The following is an 18,574-nucleotide window of genomic DNA, read 5'->3' on the forward strand; positions in this document are numbered from 1 at the left end:
TTGCTGTCACCTGCCCTTTGGTTCCTTACCCAATGGCTAGATCTGCCTATAGTCTAAGACTGGTGCTGAGTTTACCTGATGAAGCAGTGGGGACACAGCCTCCTTTGGGCATCCCCCTGCTCTGGTGTGGGGTCCTCCCCAGGCTGCAGGTGGATATTTGCTGCAGCGTGGAGCTGCATGGGCTGCAGGGGCACAGCCGGCCTCGCCATGGTCTTCACCAAGGGCTGCAGGGGAAATCTCTGCTCCAGCACCTGGAGCACCTCCTGCCCCTCCTGCTGCTCTGACCTGGGTGTCTGCAGAATTGTTCCTCTCACATGTTCTCACTCCTCTCTCTGTCTGCAGTTACACAGTTTGGTTTTTTTCACCTTCTTAACTCTGTTATCCCAGAGGCGCTGCGACCGTCACTGATGGGCTCAGCCTTGGCCAGCAGAGGGTCCATCTTGGAGACGGTTGGCACTGGCTCTGTCGGACATAGGGGAAGCTTCTAGCAGCTTCTCACAGATGCTATTCTCTCCCTGTAGCCCCCCACCCCCGGCTACCAAAACCTTACTGTGCAAACCCAATACAACTTACCATATATTGTTATCTTCCTCCTCAAGGCAGTTCTTTCTCTAGCTGAGTCTGATTCCCATCTCTATTATTCACTCTGGAAATCAGATCCCTGGTAATCCTAGAGCTAAGCCTGCTCTCTATTCAAGTCCTTGAGTTCCTTACGCTTGTTGACTAGGCATTTTCCTTAGTTCTGTCAGGTTCCAAAGAGGGTGATGATGAGGAAAATCTAACATTTACTGTAAATTATTTGCATTAAAATCAAGAAGAAATTTGAGATATTTACCATGACCAGGTCTTGGATTAGTTCGAAGGCTTTCGAAATTACACTTTTATGTTTTAGCCCAGATTTGTCCATACACTGACCTTCTACACCATTACTGGAGAGTGACTGAAAACAATTGCTAGAGATAACCCACAAGATGGAGGCTGCTTGGCATGTTTTATTACTAGCTGTTAATGCCACCAAAACCTCTCATCTTAGTACTCTGAAGATATCTGTTACAAATTTTGGCTCAAACTATGTAAATTCAGTAAGAGTTGTACCAGTTGTAGTACAAATGCATTTGATTTTCTCTCTATGCTCATGTTTTGAATGTTTAACAGAGGAGATGTAATGGTGTCTAAATCCCACATAGTCCATTTGTCCTACAAGTACTAAAGCTGGCAATCATATTGTAGAGTATTTTCTTCAGATTACATTTATTGCTAATATTTTTAACCAAAACTTCTTGCATTTTACTTAAGTAAACTTTTTTGTTTACAGCTGTGGACTACTTATAGACTTTCTCAGTAGAGCAAATAAACAAGGATACTTCAACCCATTTAGTGCAGTGCACTGTCACACAGATCCAGCCATGCCTGCGGAAGGGAAAAGTGATATGGAGAGGATTGGCCTCTTCAGTGAAATGGGTTATGTTACCATTGGAGATAAATATGTATCACATTATGTGCGTAAGTACATTTAATTTTAATCACTATTTGGTGATAGGGGCCACCTCTAGTATCCATCTACTTTCAGAATCACTATTTTCTAATTTTTTATATTTTTTTGTTAGAGGGAACTTCCATATTCTTAGCTCAGGTCTCTGTTATTAAGGGGAAGGCTTGATATGTTGGAATGAATATATTGAAGAAAGGAAGAATCCAGTAAAACTGAAAAATATGTATGCATAATAGACTGATAAAATCTTTTAGCGTATACATTTCTTTTCAATATTAATTATCTGCAAGTTACCAGTATGTCCCGCTTTTGTGAAAAACAATAGTGTTTTTGTGTGCTCTTTAGGCAGCTTTTCTGTTATTAACAATTACATTGTCATTATTTTTAAATTAGTGTTGCAGTTGTTTTTCTGTTCTGATCTGACTCAGGTGTGTGAGATTCCTCACCCTGTCTTTTCAAAAAATATTCTCCTTTTCTCGTTGTTTAATGGGAATACTTATTGAGAAGGGTAATTTTTGTAATTAGTAAGGTTACAGAGGTTAACAACCCTCAGCAGCTGCTTTGCAAAATAATCCTGGCTTCTCAATACAGAGATTTCTGCTGTGTTGTTGTGTCAGTGATGAACATGTCCACCAGAACGCTGGCTAATACACTTCTACCACACTGAGCAGCTGGGCATTCAAAACACAACTGGAGGCACTTAAGCTATTCTACCTGGTCTGTAATCAGTGGAAGAGAGATGCTCCTCTGAAGTATTGCTTGTATATAAATATGCATCAGCTCTAGCTCTGAATTATAGTCTGGAGTGACCAATCTCTCTCCATTGCCTGTAAAGCAAGTGCAGGGGTTAGAAAACTAAAAACTAGATGCTGTGAATACTTTCTCATAGCATTGTCTTTCAGACACAAGCATTTACATGCATGATTTACAAGTTAAATGCTCTGTAGGACGTTCTTTGAACCGCCCAGATCCAGCCCTTAGTTTTTTTAATGTAGGCTAAGAGAAGCACTAATACTGAACAGTTATTTACAGTGCTTACTTTTTTAAAGGCTCTTTTAACGAAGCTGCAAGCAAGAACAGACAAATGTTACCCGGGGGGACCAAAACATTGTCAGCTCTGCAGGCAGGTTATTTTGAGCCTCAGTTTGTGAGGATTTTCGATGGTGAAGCCTACTCAAACCCTGTTCAGCTAAGGAGACGCTATAGATTGGCAGAATCAAAGAAAAATTTGGGCAAAGCTTTCCTTCCCAGTAATGGAGACAAATTGCCGTAAGTGTTGTGAAAATGCTTTAAATTGCCCTTTTTTCTTTGCTGTATGCTAAAGATGACTTTCACAGATTATTTCTTATAAAATCTGTAATGACAGTATAATATTGTTGTTTTATACAATGTAGTGTTAGTCAGTACTGAGCAAAGAATTTTGAGCAGCAGCACAGGGAAGGCTGAACATGGGTAGAAGTCGGGTCCTAATGCTTGCCCTTAACTACTGTTTTTTGTTGTAAGCAGTTTTCTTACCCTATAGCTTTTTATTTTTGATGAAGGTGACTATGGGAAAAGGGTGTAGATACTTAACAAATGAATATTTAATTCTAATTTAGGAGGAAATCTGTTGGAACTTGTCAGATACAGTATCTTCTCCCTCCCGTTTCTGAGCTTCCCAAAATACAGATGGTATATGTATTGCATGAACAGTAGGAAAAGGGGCCATCATCCAGGTGCAATATCTTCCTCTCAGTGAATCCATATCCATTATCTTTTTGCTAGAAAATGAGGAATATATGCAGAATACTAAAATAAATACATCTTTGCTATTTGCGCAACATTAATTACAGGACAAAATGGCACCAATGCAATTGGTGTCATATAACTATTATTATTCACATGTAAAAAACAGGTAGAGCTTGGTTACTTATTTATAACTACACGATCTTCTTTTGTTCCTGTTGCTGCAATAAGAGATAGGAGGATTCAGTCTGTGGACAGGGCCAGTCTTTGGACTGTTCTTACAGTGGTTATATTTAGTCATATCTTTCTGCAGCTTTGCTTTTGGAAAGTTTGGAGAGTAACCTCTTGTTTATTTTATACATATATATTTTAGGATGCAAGGATTAGCTATGTTTTCTTGTATGCTACAGGAACATCTTAGCTTTTAATAGGAATGTAAGACATAATGTGTGGGCTTTCTGGTGGATATACGTGAGCTATTTCTGTTGGGACAGACAACGTGTGAGCCCCGTGTTCAAAACTTTCTTTCAACTACAACTTGACTTTATAGCAACCAAGTTATTTTTAATGTTTTAACTGTTAGAAAGACCTAGGCACTGATTTCAAATCCTTGTCAGTCCTATTCACTTACTTTCTGGGTTCCAAGTCTAACAGTGGGAGTCTTGCTTACAACAAAGACCTGCTAACGCGCTTTCGTCAGTGTGCTGCCTCCACACATGCACTTGTTGGCCGTGGGTGCAGCAGCTTGTGCTCTTATTCTTCTTGTAAGAAGAATCATCCTCTAGCCATAAACTTTAGGACAGGTTCTTTACAGTCTTTATTCTCCCCTAAATCTGTACTGGCAGAGTAGTACAAAGCAGAGGCTGGGAAAGTGGTTAGGTTGCCTTTTAATGGAATCCTGAGGCAATTATGGAGAGCGATTATATGTTTCTTATACCCAAAACTGACTCCCATCATAACTAAGGAACTAGTGCAGAGCTCTATTGCTGTTCACTGAGTTATTATTCTTGGCTGCCTGGATGATAAGCAGCTTTTGGGAATCTTTCCTGTACATTGGAGCCACATTTGTTGCAAAGGTTGCAAAGATGTCATATTCTGAAGATGTGACAGAAGCCCGGGCCTTTCTTTTCTTCATATGTCTGTTCTCTGTTATTTTGTTACTGGCATATAAAAAGCCTACACACAGAAGTGACATTTAAAGATTATGAAATAAAGCGCTTAAGAGCCAGGATACACCAAGATAAAGGTTGTCTCTGCGTTGTTCGTTTGCCCATTTTTTTTCTATATATGGGCTTATGAAGTCTCTAAATAAAGGGACGATAATGAACAGGCAGGTTAGTGTTCTGCGCAAAGATGACAAATGTTATCTTGGCATCCTAGTTCTGTCAGTAGTCATTAATGGTCCTTGTAAGTTGGAACTCATTGAGACACTTTACTCTCTCCCCACAATAATTGCAGGCAGTACAGGCAAAGCAGATTATCTTGGCTATCTGGAGTAGTTGACAGATCTCATACAGTAGCCCATTTATTTTTTTTCCTGTTTTGGGTTTTTGGGGCATGGGGACAGAGGGTGGGTTGGTTGGTCGGGTTTTTTTAGGACCACTATAGCTGCAGCTTAGTGGGCCAAATTGCCATTCAGCTATTTCATTAGTTTGTCTTGGTTCTTTCCTTCTTTAGCGGCTGTATGATCATGTACTTTTGAGACCATGTCATACACTTGTCAGCAAATACTGATTTTTCAAGCTGGTCTTTAAAAAACAGTCTTTGTGAATTCCTGCAGCTTTGTAGGCAAAGGTATTTCTCCTAAAAGAGCTGTGCTTCCTTTTGCTTTTCTCCTGTGACAAGACAGAAAGTTAACTAGTCCTAATATCTCCCACAAAAAAAAGCCTTTCAGACAGGTACCCCACGTTGCCTGCCACTCCATTATCATACCAACACTAAACTTACTGTTCTCTGTAAATTTGTGGGAAAGAGTGTCCTCTTGTTAACAAGCATCAAGTCTGTTTAACCTATTCCTCTGGGTCTCTGTGAATCTGTCTCTATCAGTGTTACTTCACCTTGTTGGCAGAAAATTAAAACAACTACTATAGGCACATTTTTATTATTAAGATATGTTAAAACTTTATCTCTGCAGCCATCTTGTTTCTTTTTTGTCTGTAACACTGTGCACGGAACTGCTATAGTAGTAGATCCATGGACAGTGGATCTGATCTGGTTTTATATTTATATTTTATTGAGATACATATATTGTTTGGGTTTTCTACTTACTGTCATTTTAGCACTCTAGATATGGAAATATTTGCAAAACATTAATTAATGTCTTAATTTGCTGTTTTTAGATGTGGACTTGGCAGCTATTATGGAACCATAGGAGGTTCATACACATACTTCAGTCCACAACTGAAAGTCAAAGAAAGATACATTCCTCCTGGAAAGAATTTTTATACTAATCCAGGAAAGAAAGGAACTGGATATGGGTAACTTCACAATATTGCTTCTTGCAGAGTATTTTATTAAATGTTTCTTGAGTTTTGAACACCTAAGTATTAATTTTGTTTTTACAGTTATGCAAACGTTACCATAGGTGATCCATATCCACATGAACCTGATGGATATGAAGTAGAAAGAATAAATGCAAAGGTAAAAGTATTTATCTTTATTATATATTAGTGTTATGATTATTTATTACAATTTACATGAACTTTGTGTTCCCTGGGGTGTTTCCTTTAGCTTGAAATCACTAATGTTTATTTACAAAGCGGAGGAACGAAAACAAATTTATAACCATCCTGTATAAAAAAGATTTAGGTATTGTTAATTTATTATTTTTCCTTTGAGACATCTGGTGGTATCCCACACAAGTTCTACCATTCAGGATTTGACCTTAATTTTTTATTTGGAGACCTTAAGCTACAATGCAATAATGACAAAACAATGCCAATAGCAAGAACAGTAATACTTCTATGTTGCTGTCGTCAGAAGAATGGGACCTCATTATCCTAGATGCTATATAAAAAAACCTGTTCCTTTTTTCATATACGTTCATAAATCTAAGTAAACTCATCACTTTGCTTGCCCTGATTTTAGTTATCCTGTATATTTTCATCATATGTAGTGAAAAATGTCAGCAGGAGGACTTTTTTTGGTCTAGGGTAAGAACAAGATTAGAAGAAACAATTCAGCTACCTGCAGTTGAGACAAATTCAGAGTCAAAACTAAGTGTCCAGTGCAGAATCACAGAATGGTAGGAGTTGGAAGGGACCTCTGAAGATCATCTGATCCAACCCCCCTGCCAAGGCAGGATCACCCAGGGCAGGTTGCACAGGAATGCGTCCAGTCAGGTTTTGAAGGTCTCCAGAGAAGGAGACTCCACAGCCTCTCTAGGCAGCCTGTTCCAGTGCTCCGTCACGCTCACAGTAAAGAAGTTTTTCCTCATGTTGAGGTGGAACTTCCTGTGCTGCAGTTTGTGCCCATTGCGCCTCGTCCTATCACTGGGCACTACTGAAAAGAGACTGGCTCCATCCTCCTGACAGCCACCCTTCAGATATTTGTAGACATTGATAAGGTCCCCTCTCAGTCTTCTCTTCTCCAGACTAAACAGCCCCAGGTCTCTCAGCCTTTCCTCATACAAGAGATGTTCCACTCCCTTAATCATCTTCGTAGCCCTCCGTTGGACTCTCTCCAAAAGTTCCCTGTCTCTCTTGAACTGGGGAGCCCAGAACTGGACACAATACTCCAGATGAGGCTTCACCAGCGCAGAGTAGAGGGGCAGGATAACCTCTCTCGACTTGCTGGTCACACTCTTCTTAACGCACCTCAGGATACCATTTGCCCTCTTTGCCACCAGGGCACATTGCTGTCCCATGGATAACTTATTGTCTACCAGGACTCCAAGGTCCTTCTCCATGGAGCTGCTTTCCAGCAGGTCAACCCCTCACCTGTACTGGTGCACGGGGTTGTTCCTCCCCAGGGGCAGAACTCTACACTTGTCCTTGTTAAATTTCATGAGGTTCCCTTCTGCCCAACTCTCCAGTCTGTCCAGATCCCATTGAATGGCAGCACAGCCTCCTGGTGTATCAGCCACTCCTCCCAGTTTTGTATCATCAGCAAACTTACTGAGGGTACATTCCAACCCTTCATCTAGGTCATTGATGAAGATGTTGAACAAAACCGGACCCAGTACTGATCCCTAGGGAACACCATTAGCTACAGGCCTCCAACAGGACTCTGTGCCGCTGACCACGATCCTTTGAGCTCTGTTGCTTAGCCAGTTCTTGATCCATCTCAGAGTCCACTCATCCGACCCATACTTCCTGAGCTTCACTATGAGGATGTTATGGGAGACAGTGTCAAAAGCCTTACTGAAGTCAAGGTAAACTACATCCACTGCTCTCCCTTCATCTAGTCACTCAGCTAGTCACTCCATCATAGAAGGCTATCAGGTTGGTCAAGCACGATCTCCCCTTGATGAATCCATGCTGACTACTCCTGATAGCTTTCTTTTTATCCATGTGCCTAGAGATGGCTTCCAGAAGCTGTTCCATCACCTTCCCAGGGATGGAGGTGAGGTCTGGGATTCCTGAGGAGTAGTCTTAGCAGTAAAGACTGAAGTGAAAAAGGCATTCAGTAACTCTGCCTTCTCTGCCTCCTCTGTCACCAGGGCTCCGACTTCATTCACCAAAGGTCCCACATTTTCCCTAGTCTTCCTTTTACCACTGATATACTTGAAGAAGCCCTTCTTTTACTTCACCAGATTTAGTTCCAAGAGGGCCCTGGCCTTCCTTGTTGCATCCTTGCATATCCTGACAACATTCCTATAGTCCTCCCAAGCGACCAGTCCCTTTTTCCAGCTACTGTAAACTCCTTTCTTCCATACAAGTTTTCCCAACATCCATGGGGGTCTCCTGCCTCCTCTACTTTATTTCTTACTCAGAGGAATGCACCGATATTGAGCTTTGAGGAGGTGGTGCCTGAATATTAACCAACTCTCTTGGGCTCCCCCGCCTTCTAGAGTCCTAGCCCACGGGATATCTCCAAGTAGGTCTTTGAAGAGGACAAAGTTAGCCCTCATGAAGTCCTGGGTCGCAATCTTACTTATCGCCCTGCTTCTTCCTTGTTCAGTACAGAACTCCACCATGTCATGATCACTACAGCCAAGGCCACCCACAACCTTTACGTCCCCAACCAGTCTTTCCTTGTTTGTTAATACAGCACGAGAGGAACAGAGAAAAGAGGGAGGCGTGATTGTTTCCACTGCATAGAAGAAAAGGAATTTGCTCTGAGACGTTAGCATGAATTACTTGGTGATACTGTATTACTGATGGTACATTTTATGCTTGTCTTTTAATTGTTCATAATGTTTTAACCTTTTTTATTTTAAAATGCAATCTTAGAGAATAGGGGAGACTAGTCGACATCTCCCACGGTACAAAGAACCAACTCCTAGAAAAGCTCAGCTTAGTAAGGTGCTCAGAATCTGGGAAACGTAGTGGCCAGGGTTCACAAGTGTGAGCAGTTGGGGTGCATGCAGACATAATTTTCAAGCATGCATGTATGCTGAAAATACAGGTATACAATACTGTTAGCCACATCTTAAGTGGACAGTGCTTTTCCTGACCATACTTTGATAGTGATTGTTGTGCTTCCTGGTCATTGAATCTATGTTCCATTGTACTTGGTGGGTATATAAAGTACCTCAATCATCAAACAAGAGCAAAGAAAGTTAGAGTGAACATTCTCCAAGACTAAATTTAAATGCTTTCCATTTTTCTCTTAGAATAACATACAGTGAAAATCCTCAAGATTGTTTCTTTCAAAGTATTTGTTTCACAGAAAGTGCAAGAGGAACATAAACGGTTGCTTAAAGGAGGGCCTTTCAAGTTAAATCTATATCCCCAGGAGTATTTTGACATGAATCCCTATTTTAGTGACAAACCTTTGCCACCTGTGAAGAAGCCACCTTCAAAGAAGCCAATTGCACCACCTTTCAAACCAAGTTCCCCTGCTAAAAAGGTTAGTTTGTCTTCTAGCTACTGGAGACAAAAGATAAGTATTCAGATACTTCCTGTTAAAAGCTTTGCTTACAGTACATAAGATAGAAATAAATGTTTGGGTTTGCTATTAATTTCTTATTTTTATTACAAAATATATTATTCCATTTACTTTGTTTTCAATTTACAAAGCAATGAAATCTTTGTATCAAACAATGAAAATGCTTGACCCAACAGCAACTGCTAACCAGTTTCCAGTAACCTAAAAAGTGTTTCTCTTTAAAATCTGCATAATGCTGTTGACATACAGTTAATTGACTGCATACACCACAAAAAGATACAAAGCAGAAGGATATGCAATAAATGACAGTAAGACTAGATTACAGTAGCAAAATTCAATGCTGTCCTATTTTGGACTCTGTAAGTCACTCGTAATTTTTGAACCTGCTAGTTACTCTCATCCAAACATAGATAAGCATCTAAAAGATAATTCCTAGAAGTGTCATGGGAATGGATAGCTGGAAAGAGCAGAAAAACTCAGGTTAGTCCCTCTGCTCAGGGACAGGCTGCAGAATAAACTCAGGATGTATCTGTTGCTTGTCCATCAGCAGACACACATTAGGAATAGATATATGTCGAAGGGCTTAGAGGGCATAAGAAATAAAGCCTGGAGTTAGTATGAGGGATATATAGGAACATAGTTCATTAGTCCCAGTTGCTTAACGTCATTATTTCTTAAAATCTAAATAGTTATTTTTCCATTCCATGAAGCACTCCATCTTGATATATTTTTTTGAGATGTGATACTAAATTTATCCCACTCACCTTAGGCTAAACCTTAATTTCACTTTGAAATGGGTTTAAGATGCATCTATCTCTCTCTTAAATGACTCCAGATACCTAATACAGTAACACCCCGTAATTTGTCACTTTTCATCTCTTCATTTTGGAGTTCCATTGTCAGTCTTTTAATATTGTACTTTGCTAACTGCTATTTTCCTATTGTTATTATGTCCTTCACCCTTGACTTATTTGACTGACATTGATTCATCTGAGGAAGATGATGATAGCAAGGAAAATATAACTATTCAGAAAGAGACAGCAAAAGTGCTTACACAGAAATAATTGCGTTGGGTGTTTGGCCTCATAGATGAGGCAGCTGAGATCTTTCAGAATGGAAACCTATTCAGAAAAGTTAGCTGCTAGAAAGTCAGCACCTCATCTGGCTGACAGTGCTGGTGGTCCTGCTCCAGGCTCCCCATCCTTCACACCATATATGCTTTCCCTGTATATTTAAATTATGTGTACTTCACAAGCTACTACAACTTTCCCTCTCTGCTATATAAGTTCTTATGGGAAAAATAGCTTTATTGTTGATTGAATTGCTTACTGCTGCACTTTTCAGGAACGCAGCTTCAGCAGACTATGGGGTTTAGCTGTATTAGGGGATTGCAAGGAATTAATCAGGTCTCTGCATGTATTTTAACTGAAATTTGCTGCTCTTGAAGTACTACTGGACAAATGTTTCAGGAAAAGTCAATGCTGTATTCAATCCTCTGTGTCAGAAAGCATATTGATAATAATGCCCAAGCCCTGCTGTACATAACAATCCCTACAACAGTACTGGACATGGAGGTGCACTAGTAAACTAGTGGTGACATAGGAATTCCCTTTTTTGCCACAACATAGCTCATTTCAGTGACTTATGTTTTTACTTTTTCTGTCACATTTTTGAGATTATTTCCTCAAAATCTAGACTCATGAAAGAACATTTAAAACTAAGAATTCATCAAAATAATGACTAAAATTTTCCTTAAAGTTTCCATTGCAAATTTAAGGAATATTTGTGGTTTTGTTTTTTATATAATATGATGCAGTCTGCTATGTGGTATTCTTACTTGCTTTTGCATGAAAAATATTTTAATTAAATCAATTATATTGTAGATTGGCACTTTGAAAAGTTCTTTTTTTTTTTCAGTCAGGAGGCATGAAAGGAGGCACTTTTGATCCCTATCCAAGCCATTCCACTGACCCTTATGTAATTAAAAAATCTAAAGCTGTCACAACTAATAAAGAACGACAGGTTTTTCATCTTCCTCCTGGACCAAAAAGCAGACCTGTTACAAGCATAATCACTTTAAATGTCAGAAGGTAAGCTCCTTTAATTTGAGTTCATGTTTCATGTGTGCTGTCTACCAAAAGTCATTAGCACAGCTGTTTATTACTGTCTCAGATAATTGAATAAATGAAGGAATGAATTATTAATAAAAGGATAAGAAATGTGTAAGGAACTTGGCTTTCAAAATTGATTCCTGCTCTCTTCTGTAAATTCAGGTTACTTTGTAAGGCTATATGTATCATAGAGACCTTCAAAATCATGCTATAACAGATGTCACTGAAAAGTTGTTATTTTTTATTCTTTTCTGACTTGATAATGTAAAAAGACCAGGAATGTTCCCGTCAAAAACAAAGTCTGTTTTTGCTTTCCCCTGTATTTATGGAATAAAATTGGCTCCCTCTGCTGGCAAAAATAATAGTAGGTAATCTAAACGTGTGAAGCTGTTGAAACAATGGCACTCAGATTGGATTCCTAACTACAAATATGTCACTTTGCAATGTTAGAAGAGATTTATAGTACACAGTGTATGTATATAGGTAGATAAGCACAGAATTCTTTACTTTTTTATCTTTCTAAGCTATAACCCGTATCTTTAAACAAACTTAGTTTCTGGTGTTGGCTCTGTTGTAATTCAAGCAGAAAATCAAGACTGTTCTTTAGAGTTATTTAGAGAAATCACTTTCAAATGCAGACTTCTGAGATTGCATGTAGAACAGTTAAGCATATTATTTTGCATACTCTGTGAGCAACATTAAATATTTTAGAAATACTTGATTAAAATTTGAAAAACTGTCTTAGAGGAATTTGCTTCACATTTGTGATTTGTCTTTACATATCATACATGAAGTCTAAGAAATACACCTCCCTTATTCACCTGTTGGTGTTCTATTTACTTTATTTTGCCACATATCGGCATTTGCATAATCACTTCTTAAGTTGCAGGGAGAGTTTGAACTTTTTATTTACACTGACAAGGCAGAACCAGAAGCTACATATTACTCCACATTGCTTTTCATTACTAATAGAAAATAAGAAAGAATTGAAAGTAACTTTTTGGTACACCAAAAAGCATGGTGACTACCAACACCAAAGTACAACCTTCCATGCATGCACTGGTGTTTTTAAACTAGTAAAAGGGAAAAAGAATGGCATATTGGTCTGTGTACCTTTCTTATCAGTGTAATTGTATTATTGTCAACAGAACAAAAATTTATGCTCATAAATGAAATGTTTTTGTTGGAAAATACTCCTAACTGTATGTGAAGTAGCTTTCAAAATGGAAAGGCGGGGACTGATGGTGAAGTATCACTCTGTATGCACAGATACAGTTATGATGGAGTCATTAAAAATATTTGTAAAGAGAAAAAATTCACATATCCAACAGAAATTGCACAGAGAGGAATTAAAAGTAGTGTTTCAAATTCTCCACTACTATTTCCCTCCTAAGAATTTTAAAGAATGTATTTATTTTTGGTTCATTATTCCTAGGTTTAACAGAATGAGAAATGTGAACTGAATTTATTATAAGTATGAAGCTTATAGCTCATAAATTTTAAGAAGTGTGGTAAGACATTTTTCAAATCATCTGCTTCCCCACTGAATTACAGTTCTTTATGTAATTTCCAATGGAAAGCTAATCTTCTGATATTTGGACCATAATCCTATAATTGGATTTGTTAGTGTAGATTCTTGCTCTCACACACAGCTCTATTGAAATCTTCACTAGGATGCAAGTCATTAAATCTAATTACAGGACTGGGTGTGCCACAGTTCTTCATTTTTAAAAAAAACTCTTGTAATTTCTAAAGTGATATTCTACAAAAATCTAACAAGTTTATCTTCATTTACATTTCAGATCATTAAATATAAAGAACTACAAGACTGCACAGCTGACATCTTATTAGGTACAAAAGGTGAAATGAAGGCTACACCTTTTAGACTCTGTAAACTGTTAACAAAGCAAATAAAAATGTTGAAAAGTGGAATTCAAGTATATAGGGCAATCCAATCTGTTTAATTATTGAGAATGCAATCTTTTGTTTCTAAATATAAAGCTATAATAAATAATTTAAGATAATTTATTTATTAAGTCTAGGGTTGTATTTTTATATACATTTTCATCTTATTGCTTAACAGGACTTTTGAAATGTACTTTAGAAAACATACTTTCTAATGAGTAATTTGGGTTGCATATTGACTATATATTGCAGTGGAAGGAAGTGCATATATTTTAAAATGAATACCAGTGTATGTATTAACCAAGTCAAGTCACGTGTGGCCCACAATGAAACTAAGGTCATTGTTTCCCTTTTGTAGAATTACAACTTGTACTTTATTTCAACTATAATCTTGTGTAAGAACTCTCTTAAAAATAGGTAATTTTTAGGTTTGATGACCTTCTCAAAATGACTAATATCAAGCATTGCTCAAAACCAAACCCCAAAGAGGCTGTTAAGGAGTTATCTCTATTTACCAGCATCTACTTACTGCTCTTCCCCAATTTTCTGACAACCGTTAAGCGCTGCCATGTTCTCCAAGAGCAGCTTAATTTCACTTTGCGTACATGGAAGGTTCCTAACAAATCTGATCCTTCTCTCAAACTAGCTTCTTCTCAGATGGAACTGTGATCCTAAATGTACACCTTACTTCCATCATAATAATTTTTGTCAGGTTTCTATATGTGGTCCAAGAAGTTTGTTCATTTAAATTAGAGCTCATTTGTTATAAAAATTGAAAAAATACTCAGCATTTATTTATCCAAATTAGTACATGAATTTCTTTATTCATTTTTACTAATGATTTATTGTAATGCTGCAGAATATTCATTAATTCATGGTATCCTTACTAGTGTTCACAGGATGATAGCTTTTTAAAGAAACTCCCCACTGGACCTCACATTTCCCAGCATCAATGAAAATAAAAATAAAACTAAAACCAAAACCGAGAATTGTTGGTCAAGTCTTCCAGCATGTGTTGAAGGATAAAACCCCTTACCTTGAGATCAACAGTACCCAACAATATTTAAAAATACTAATTTGTACAAGAATTTTCATGTTTTCTCTATCCAAAGACCCATAACAGAATTCCTTCTTTCTTTGTTTATACCTTGTGTTAGATAATGGTACTGGTGCTGACCTTAGGTTCCTTAGTGTCATCTTTGTACAGAGTATCAGGAGCATTTGCCATGCTGTTCACTTGTGATGTCTGCAGACACAGCGCTCCTAGGTAGATTGAACTGTACTGTACCTCCTCCTTAATGCTGCTCTGATGTAGTACAGCTGACGAAGACTGCTCTGAAGTTTTTTCTTTATGTCCTTCTGTCTCTTCTCTTTTTGCAATTCTTCCTTCTGTTTTTCAATGATCTTTTCCTTCACTAACAAGATGGAAACACTGAAAGCTGGTTAAAAAGTATTGAGCTTAGTTTAGAGGGAAAAAAAAAAAATCAATCCAGCTTGTTTGAGAAGATGTTAGTGTATGTGGACTAGCCTCATGTGGTCATCATGGGAGCCAATAACTTCTAGTAAGTCCCTACCAGAAAATGTGTAGTCCCAAGGAGGTGACACCCAATTCTAGCTAAGGCCTCAGTATGCTGTTTTAATACAAGTAATAATTGTGTCTCTTGCCTTCTTGGCAGTACCTTTGACTGTGATGGTGGAATTTAGAAGTTTCCTAAATTTCCTTACCCAGTTATCTAAGGTACGGAAAACATTAGACATTACTTACATTGTTTTCATAATAATAGCCTCCCTACATCCTTACAGTATAGCTATAGCCAGTCACCTTTATAACTAATTCTGACCACAATTTAATAGTTACCATCTGAAGCAACTTCATGTTCATGCAAGTGTTAAATGCAATTAAACACCTAGCCATCTACTCAATAGCCCAAGTATTTACGATTTTAATGTCCTTATTGACTTTGGGTGCACAAAGCAAAATTGTGGCATAATACTTTTGCCTATCTCCAGTAAAAAAACGCAACAAACACTTTTGTATTTTAAAACATTTCTATAGAAAAAAGCATTACGAACTAATGTAGAGCTTTAATGCAGTTTTCACTCATTCTACTATGTGTATCAGTATTGATACCAAAAAATGCTCCACTACATTTACAATCTTGTATTACAAACCAGATAATTCTTAATTGGCTGCAATCAGTCTTTATGAATTCTTCCTGGAGAAATAGGAAGAAATGGATTACTTTTATACAGTAATAGTCTCTGAAGAGATCATGCCTTTATTGGCCAGGAGCTTGTACACCTCATGTTATACTAATAGGAAAGCAAAGATAAATAATTACCTAAGTCTGTTTTGGAAACACCAATAACTAATTACACAGTCTTACGTTCATGGATTTATTTATTAAGGAGTGGGTGAAAAAAGGAGTTCCTAAAAAACCAGTCCTAATAGTGTTGTAGAAATACTGCATACAGGCAGCTTCAACTTCACAGAATATTACAGGCAGTATTTTTTAGAAATTCTTCCTCCCCATGGTCCCTTCACTGAGAAAACTGGAGTATTTGTGCAGTAATTATATCCAAGAGGATAATTTTTGTGCCTTTCATAGCTATGACCATGTTCTCTGAATATGTTTACACTGAAAATGTTAAAAGTCATGTTTTAGCTAATAAGCTTTCTAAGTCAGTATCTAGTATAAAGAGATAAAGGGTACCTTGTGTTGATTAAACATAGAACAGAATTAGATGTCATCTAAAACACACTTAAATGTAGATTAAACTTAATTTAGGACTTCTTGCAGAAATAATCAGTGAAATGTGGCACGTATTAAGCTTCAGCTAAAAAGTCATTAAGATTCCCTTCTGACTCTGAAATCCTAGGGACAGAATTCTATCTCCTTTAAACTGTCTCAGTTTCATTAAATTTCTTTATACTACTTACATTGCGTAAGGATCTGCTTTTGTGAATCTGAAATTCAGCCAAGTATCAAAAAACCCAAGCAATTCTTCTTAAAACATAACAAAAACATGGAAAGGACTGGACATCAGAATTGTAAATGTTTTACAAAAGAAAACTTTTATTAGAACTTGTTTGAAGCAATAGACTGTTGTATATTATCAGGAATTGCCTGGAAAAGAAAATCAGCTAATAAGATATTGCAAAATAAAGCTTATACCTTATGAATCATATTCCAAAGCTTTATACTTAGGACAGAAATTTCTGAATATTCCACTAGAACTTGTACGGAGTAACGGTTATGTTGCATGGTACCAGAACTGTAACCAGGTTTCCTTTGCCCACAAACTAGAGCTATAGCTTGGCATTGGAGTTAAATATAGTCCTTACGGAAATGGCAGAATTCAAACTCTAATACATCTCTCTCATTTTCAGTAGTTCACAGGAGATTTTCTAATAGTAAGTGTTCTTCGGTCACTTTTCTAATGTCACTTTCACATTTGGAAGCATCTTGTCTATGTTCCTTCGGTTCCGTCTTAAGTAACTGATTTTCCTCTGTGATGTTTGTTACTGCTGTTGATAACTTCTTGCATTCTCCATTTGCGCTGGTCAAGTTAGACTTTAAAAGATCAATATCTGCTGTTGCATTTCTGAGCTCAGTCATGAGTTTATTTTCAGTATAAAATGTATCTGATTGGAGTTTCTCAAAGTCCTTCTGCAGCATCTGTTTAGTATCAGAACACTCCTGCAGGGTTATTTCAAGGTTAAGTTTTCTGGCTTCCAGTGTTTGCATTAAATAAAGATGAATTTCCAGTTCGTTATTTCGCTGCAGTTTCTTTCTCTTTTATTTGTTGCTTTTTACTCTGATTTCTTTCAAGCTCCTGCTCTAATGAACTATTTTCTTTTGGCAGTTGGAATATTTCTATCTTAAGTTTTTTATTTGTTTCTTTTAACTTTAAACATTCCTTTTTCAAGAACTTTAGGCTTGCATTGACCCTCTCTTTCACAGGTAACAGCAGTCATCTTTTCTTCTACTTTCTGGTTCCCAATTTGAAAATAATGTGTCTATTGAATGTTGGTTTCCATTATAGAGCTGATTCCTCATTTTCTCAAGGATGTTTTTCTGGTTTTGGAGTTCTTTACGTTTTAAGAAGTTCTTTGCATTCTTAATACATTCCTTGTTATCTTCTTTTGATTTAACCAACTGGATTTGCACACTTTTCTTCAGCTAAATCCTTAATTTACGTATTACATTTTGATATTTTTTTTTTCCCGAAGACTGTATGGTAACAGTAAGAGGTTCCACTTTGTTCCTGAGAGCTAAATTTTCATTTGGAAGATGTATTGTTTTTTGCAAATGCTCAGACTTTTTCAGGGACTTTTGCAATGCTTCAATTTCGCCATCATGGTCAGAGGCTACTTTGATTTCACTGAACTTCTGATTTCCTGCCCTCAGTAACATTTGATTTGATATAGTGTGTTGTTCTTGTTCTTTTTGTAGTTGCTCTTTGCTATCAAGCATTAGTAGCTTATCTTTCACCATCTTGGAAAAAGAATTAACCTGGAATCTGTCACCTTCACTGTAACTGATTCTAAATTCTTTATATACATTTTTGCTTTGAGATTCTGCTTTTTCACTGAAAATTGTTGTAGGAGAACCACCCCATACATTGGCACATTTAGCACATTATAAAATTCTTGATCAAAATGTAGGCCATTTTCTTTAAGTGGAACTAAACCAACGTGTTTCACCTAAAGAGGTCACAATTTCTGCACTTTCTTTTAAGTTATTTAATTTTTCCCTGTATAAAGTAAATGTCTTAAATTGATTAAGTATATCTCCAGCCAAGGAACGATGACTTAAGGAAGACTATCATTTGTCTTTGATTGTTTTTGTCATCCCCGTCTCTATGACATAAGGGCAAACTGGAGTTGACATTAAATATACACAGCAAAAGTAGGGTTTATGCAGCATGTCATAGGAGAGGACAAAATTTATTCCCTGTCCTCATTTCTCTCTCTTCTCTTCTCGACTCTCTGCCCTGTCTCCCTATATGCTTTGTATTGCATTCCATGCCCACTGAAGATAATCCAAATTAATCTGGGCAAGATCAGGTTACAGTTCTACCTGTGCAGAAGAGAAACTCGGTTTTAATCGTAATGGGTGGGAGGGAATAGTATATGTAATTATGGCTAAAGTGCTGCTACCCAGAAAAATCTCAGGGAGGAGATACAAGTTGTTGGGTTTTTTTTTTTAAATCCAGAATACTCCTTGGGTTATTTCTCAAAAACCAAGTCACTCTCAAAACCCAAGGTCCAGCTAAAGAATAACTT

General features: G+C 37.4%; 1 protein-coding gene across 1 annotated transcript; it reads left to right on the forward strand.

Annotated features, from left to right (window-relative positions):
- Nucleotides 1–1,406: 1,406 nt before the first annotated feature.
- On the forward strand, nt 1,407–13,230 carry CFAP96 (cilia and flagella associated protein 96; the record flags this gene model as incomplete). The annotated part of the gene is made up of 7 exons (XM_081998769.1): nt 1,407–1,503; nt 2,542–2,761; nt 5,557–5,694; nt 5,782–5,857; nt 9,050–9,229; nt 11,186–11,358; nt 13,182–13,230. The coding sequence occupies 7 exons, from the start codon at nt 1,407–1,409 to the stop codon at nt 13,228–13,230; spliced, it is 933 nt and encodes a 310-aa protein (XP_081854895.1).
- Between the last annotated feature and the right edge of the window lie 5,344 nt (nt 13,231–18,574).

This window comes from Phaethon aethereus (genome assembly GCF_964289735.1).
Source record: "Phaethon aethereus genome assembly, chromosome: 4".
Classification (NCBI taxonomy): Eukaryota; Metazoa; Chordata; class Aves; order Phaethontiformes; family Phaethontidae; genus Phaethon; species Phaethon aethereus.